Raw genomic sequence first — 6,379 nt, 5'->3', positions numbered from 1 at the left:
TTTTTTTTTAATACAAATAAATAAAAAATTTTAAAAATATATATAAATATAATATAAATTTATAATTAAATTATACGAATGACTATACATTTATATTATTATATTCATGTCCATCAAATCAATACACATCAAAACTCTTCAAATTCCAACCAAATTCAAACCCAAAAAAATACATTAAAATTTAAACTAATCTCAAAATTCAAATAAAATAATATAGAAAATGAAAAATAAGTATTTGATTGATATTTTTGGAAAAAAAAATTGAATAAATAATCTAAATCAAATGCAATCCGGGACAGACCCTTAAATAATAATAATAATAATAATAATAAAGTAATCCAACTGAGGGAGATAGAGGAGTTGAGACTGGAGAGAGGAAATGAGCGCGTTTTCCTTTGGTTACAGGTTGTCCGCAGGCAGAGGCAGTATTCACGGAATGAATAAGGAAGAAACGAAGGAGAATATGCGTTTGCAAGCCAGCTAGCTCGGCTCGGCTCAGCTCAGCTCAAGACAAACATCCAAATCAAATTCTACGACTACGACTACGACACTCGCTTCCTCCCTCTAGGCTCTATAGTTGGAGTTGGGCTTGAATCCTCCTTGTCCTGTCGTCTTCGTTAACTTCCTTCTGAATCAGTCAATCGGACGGCAAGGTACGGCAGCGCAAACAGATGCGGTACAGATACATAGATAGGTCATAGGTTATGCATATGCATATGCATATCCTTGCTTAATTTCTCTACTAGTAATATTTTATTGCCGAATGAATGATGATTGACGCGGGCACTGGCAGGCAGGGCAGCCCTCCCCTCCCTACTCCTTCGGATCTTCACTTAATCCACAAATAACCTCTTCTCGTCTCTTCTCTTCTCTGCACTTTCTCCGTCTCAACCTCTTCTTACTCACTTATATCTGTTCCTCATGGCCCCTTGAATCCTTCACCATTTTGTTTTACTTTTTCTTTGACCCTTTTTTGTTGTGGGTTTGACGCCGTCTTTTTAATCGGATTCGGGCTGGGCTTTGCAGTGCCGTTTTGTCTGCCTAGTCGAGTGCTGTGAGATGACCTGCTGATCTGATGCACTCGCAACAGCTTATTCAGCACCGAATTGTTTGTTCTTGTGTTGCCGGCGATTTAGGGTTTAGCAGGAAGGAAGCTATGTTGACTTGGGTTTTTTGCTGATCGATCGATCGATTGGTGCGTGGATCTCGATTGCGTACTTCGATTTACTTTATTGAAGTTTCCAAGGAATTGATTGGCCCTGGAGGGATGGGGAACACCTGTGTTGGTCCCAGCTTAACGAAGAATGGGATTTTCCAATCGGTTTCCGCCGCGATGTGGCGATCCTCTGTCCCCGAAAATAATGCTTCATCCGCCAATGGAGACTCCGTCAAAAGTGAAGCTCCACCCGAATCTGAATCTGAATCTTCCGGAGTTGTTCAGAGCACGCCGCCGGAGCCGGTAAAAATCTCAAAGCCAGAAGCGCCGAAGACGCCGGAGCCGGAGAAGGAAAAACCCGCGCAGGAGAAGGAAAAGCCCGCACAGGAGAAGGAGAAGAAGCATTTCAAGAGGAACACCAGCGCTGGCCTACGGACAGACTCCGTGCTGCAGCGGCGGACTGGGAATCTGAAGGAGTTTTTCAGCATTGGGAAGAAGTTAGGGCAGGGGCAGTTCGGGACAACGTTCCTCTGCATCGAAAAGGAGACGGGGAAGCAGTACGCATGCAAGTCCATTGCCAAGCGGAAGCTGCTCTCCGATGAAGACGTGGAGGATGTGCGGCGGGAGATTCAAATAATGCACCACCTGGCAGGGCACCCCAATGTGATATCCATCAAGGGGGCATACGAGGATGCCATTGCAGTCCACCTGGTGATGGAGCTCTGTGCCGGGGGTGAGCTTTTCGACAGGATAATACAGCGTGGGCATTACACAGAGAGGAAGGCTGCTGAGCTGACGAGGACTATTGTTGGCGTTGTGGAAGCTTGTCACTCATTGGGAGTTATGCACCGCGACCTTAAGCCTGAGAATTTCCTCTTTGTGGATCAGAAGGAAGAGTCGCTTCTCAAGACAATTGATTTCGGTTTGTCGATGTTCTTCAAGCCAGGTATAGCATTCGGCCATGATTCAAGCTTGTTATTTCAGATTATGTATTATATGTCATTCTGACTACATTGGTTCTTTTTTTTTTTTTTTTTTTTCGTTTTTTTGGGTTGCATTGTAGTCCAATGCTTCAAATTTACTTTTAGTCGCTCATAGTTTCGGAAAACTCATATTTAGAATTAGTCCAATTAAATAAGACAAACTAAAGATAGTAAGCACACCACTGATGTTAAGTGATAGATTGACATCGATAGGATTGTGAGTAAGATTTGTTTTGCCACATCTTTGGTTGAGTGTTAGGATTGTTATACATTGGATAACACTACCAGAGGAAATATGCATATATATATATATAAATCCGATGCTGTGTTATAAAGTATATCACGATTGGATATATGAGAATATTTAAAATGTAACTTAGAAATGCCAAGATTTAATATGAGCTGCTTAAAAATCCTTGTATGTAGATTTCAATACTTTTCCGCCTATTTTACTATGGTTGGTGTTCGTTGTCATGTAACAAATACTATATAATCAACCGTAGTGAACAAACCCTTCAATGTTACTAACTTTAAAATGAATATAAGATCTAGAATTCAACAAAGCAAAAGGTCCTGATATAGATTCATAGCAGATCTCAATTCCTACATTAAAGGATCTAATGGGACTTTTCAGATGATGATGCCCTTTTCCACTCTTATGATCCTTGGACGCATCATGATCTTTAATTCCTTTCTTTGGCTTCTTTGACAGCCTCCCCTGCCAAGAAAAATGTTGAAATAGTCAGGTCGCATATCAATTATCCATGGAAATTAGGGTTTGACCAGTTCCATATATCCATTTAGACAAATCAAACTTATTATGAGCTTAGGTTGTGTTTGGGTCGAGGGAAGAAGAGGGGAGAGGAGGGTAAAAAAATTAGGATCTATGCAGTTGATATATTTTAAGTTCATCTTCATTCTAGATAATAGAACAGAGTTAAAATGGTTGTGTCAATACATGACTAAGGAAACATCAATTTTCTATTTTCAGGGGAAAAATTCCACGATGTTGTAGGCAGTCCATATTATGTTGCACCTGAAGTTCTTCGAAAGCGTTACGGTCCTGAAGCTGATGTCTGGAGTGCTGGAGTGATTGTCTACATTTTGCTCAGTGGAGTTCCTCCATTCTGGGCTGGTGAGAACATGGACAGTCGGATGCTTTCTAAATCGAATAAATTGTAGCTTGTCATCACTGAGGGAAAGCTTTATGTTTTTTAAGCGTGATATCTTATTCTTTCTTAATAACAATGGCAGAAACTGAGCAAGGGATATTTGAGCAAGTCTTGCATGGTGATCTCGACTTTTCATCAGATCCATGGCCTAGTATATCTGAAAGTGCAAAAGACTTGGTAAGAAAAATGCTGATCAGAGACCCCAAACAGCGTTTAACTGCCCATGAAGTTCTGTGTAAGCACTTCTCATTGTCTTTATGTGTGCCTGTTTTTGTGAGAACGTCTTTTCCAATTTCACCTTTTCATTTTTTTTACCAGGCTGTATATGGACAAGTGTTTGTTTATGGCATAACATAATTGTTAAAGCATACCTTTGAGTATCATAATAATATTCATTAGAAACTACTCATGGTATGATTTCAGTTTGTCAGTTGTAATTGGATTCGTCAGCCCAGATTATATTCAGGTGTTTAGTGATCTTTAATGTTGAGGAGGTCATGAATCAATAGAATTTGTGCAGCCATACTCATGCTTGCTGTGACATACATGTATTTAGTGGAAGATTTATTACATTTACATTTTGTTTGACGAGTGTGTGATTGAAACTTGAAAGCTCTCCTGTTCTCATGTGAACCTTGAATTGCCCGTAGGCCACCCTTGGGTTCAAGTTGATGGTGTGGCACCGGATAGACCTCTCGACTCTGCAGTTTTAAGTCGCTTGAAACAGTTTTCTGCAATGAATAGACTCAAGAAAATGGCTCTTAGAGTAAGTCCTCCTATCCATGTATATATACATCTACAGGATCTTTTCTGCAGTAAAATAGAAATTGAAGATGGCAAAATTAATATTTTTACATATAATCAATTACTCATGTTAAACTTCTTTTCTGCAGGTAATTGCAGAATCCCTATCTGAAGACGAAATTGCAGGGCTAAAAGAAATGTTCAATATGATTGATGCGGATAACAGCGGTCAAATCACTTTTGAGGAGCTCAAAGCTGGTCTGAAGAGAGTCGGTGCAAACCTAAAGGAATCTGAAATTTATGACCTAATGCAAGCAGTAATTATCTACTTTTCGCTCATACCCTACAGCTGGCAGTGACACATCTCAAAGGCTCTTTCACAATTCTTTATTATTTGACTACTGATTTACGTTGTGTCGAAATTCCTTCCATCTCTCTAGACATTTCCCGCATCCATAAAGTAATGGTTGGGTTGAATGTTCTGAACCTCAGGCCGATGTCGACAATAGTGGGACAATTGACTATGGAGAGTTCATAGCTGCAACACTGCATCTTAACAAAATTGAGAGAGAGGATCACCTGTTCGCTGCTTTCACATACTTTGATAAAGATGGGAGCGGGTACATCACCCCGGATGAGCTCCAACAGGCTTGTCAAGAGTTTGGCTTTGATGATTCTCGACTGGAAGAAATGATTCATGAAGTTGATCAAGATAATGTAAGTCCTTGTGGTTTGTCTCTTTAAATCAATTCCGCTACAATATTCTTGTCATGTGAGTGCAAGCATGCTCTGTTGCTTAAAAGTCATGACTGACACATAATTATATCCGAATCCATTGCAGGATGGACGTATAGATTACAACGAGTTTGTTGCTATGATGCAGAAGGGGAACCCGATGGCAGGCGGGGGTAAGAGGGGTTTGGAGAACAGCTTCAGTATAAACTTTAGAGATGCACTAAAACTGTGACAGTAACAACTAATCCATTAAAAAAAGATACAAATTTTCTCACTTTCTTGTTTGGCCATGCGTTTTTTTCATCCTTGTGATTGTATGTCAATCTGCTCTTTGTGTTTGTACGACCTGGTTGATTGGTTGGTATACTAGGGAACCCAATATATATATGTACCTAAATAGAATTTTTGGTCTTTTGTGTTATGGAATTGAATTAAATTGAATTGGATCGAATTGTATAGAAGGCGAGGGGTTGTCCGGTTGCATCATGAATCTACAATTTTTTTTTTTTAATTATTATTATGTGGAAATTCGTAATTGCTATCCGAAAATACGCATTGGGTAAAATTTTGGTCGAATTTAATACTCTGCAAACTAGGTTCGACAGACAAGTCACACTAGGCGAACTATGTGTAGCAAGTGACCTGAAGTGTCGGGGCTTACGAACGACAAGTGCTAACTAATAGCATTTATGTTATGTATGCATGTGGAAAAGATGAAGAAGAAGGTCTATGACACAGAGAGGACATGACAGGTAACAAACTTGTGACCCTCCCTTTCTTCTCCCTTCTCCCATGTGATATAAAATGGTTATTATACTCATTGGATCAAATCAGCAGTTTTGACCCAGTGCGGATAGCGCATTTTTTGTGTAGTATAATAATATATTATATTTTCTTCGTATCAGGTGCAACATTTGCTTGGTACAGTTTTGATTGTACGGATACCACATTTTTTGTATAGTATAATAATATATTATATTTTCTTCGTGTATCAGATGCAACGTTTGCTTGGTACGAATTTTTAGGTAAATAGTATTAAGTAAATAATTTAGAAATTAATTGATGTGATAGAAAAGGAAATATAAATTTTATTATTTTTATTGGGGTGATGTGATGGAATAAAGTGTAGAGTAGAGATTAATTATAATTAATTATTTTTTATTTTGAAAATTAGAGTATTTGAGACGTACCAAAAATAAAATGTTGCAGAGTGTTTGGAATGAAGGGAGTACTTTTTTCGTCATGTAAAAGTCGGTTTTAATATTTTTTTTTTCTTTTATAATAAAAAAAAAAAGTTGTTAAAAATATTAAAAAAAATAAACAAATAAAGAAAGCAAGTTCATTTTTTTAAAAAAAGAAAAATTATAACAGGGAGAGTCCTATAGAAAAATATATGTTGTGCATTATATATATTTTGTATTGTGTTGGATAAATATATTAATGGTGAAGAAAAAAATAGTATACTATGCTATGCCTACAATTATGTATTGTATATTATAATATCATATACTTGTTAATACATATTATCTATACTAATCAAATCTAACACTGCTAATTTGACTAAGTCAACGCTATTAACAGTAGCAATA

General features: G+C 37.8%; 1 protein-coding gene across 1 annotated transcript; it reads left to right on the top strand.

The window, feature by feature from the left end:
• The first annotated feature begins 359 nt into the window (after window positions 1-359).
• LOC127259567 (calcium-dependent protein kinase 1-like) lies at window positions 360-5,231 on the top strand. Its single transcript, XM_051286958.1, has 7 exons — window positions 360-2,102; window positions 3,131-3,274; window positions 3,394-3,546; window positions 3,962-4,077; window positions 4,205-4,372; window positions 4,548-4,772; window positions 4,897-5,231. The coding sequence occupies exons 1-7, from the start codon at window positions 1,268-1,270 to the stop codon at window positions 5,020-5,022; spliced, it is 1,767 nt and encodes a 588-aa protein (XP_051142915.1). The 5' UTR covers window positions 360-1,267; the 3' UTR covers window positions 5,023-5,231.
• The last annotated feature ends 1,148 nt before the right edge of the window (window positions 5,232-6,379 follow it).

The sequence above is a fragment of the Andrographis paniculata genome, unplaced genomic scaffold (genome assembly GCF_009805555.1).
Source record: "Andrographis paniculata isolate CXL003 unplaced genomic scaffold, ASM980555v1 Contig60END, whole genome shotgun sequence".
Taxonomy (NCBI): Eukaryota; Viridiplantae; Streptophyta; class Magnoliopsida; order Lamiales; family Acanthaceae; genus Andrographis; species Andrographis paniculata.
This window is presented reverse-complemented; position numbering and strand designations above follow the sequence as displayed.

Coding starts and splice junctions, on each gene's coding strand:
- LOC127259567 (XM_051286958.1), top strand. CDS start 1,268: ATGGGGAACACCTGTGTTGGTCCCAGCTTAACGAAGAATGGGATTTTC. Junction 2,103..3,130: donor GTCGATGTTCTTCAAGCCAG/GTATAGCATTCG, acceptor TTCTATTTTCAG/GGGAAAAATTCCACGATGTT. Junction 4,373..4,547: donor TTTATGACCTAATGCAAGCA/GTAATTATCTAC, acceptor TCTGAACCTCAG/GCCGATGTCGACAATAGTGG.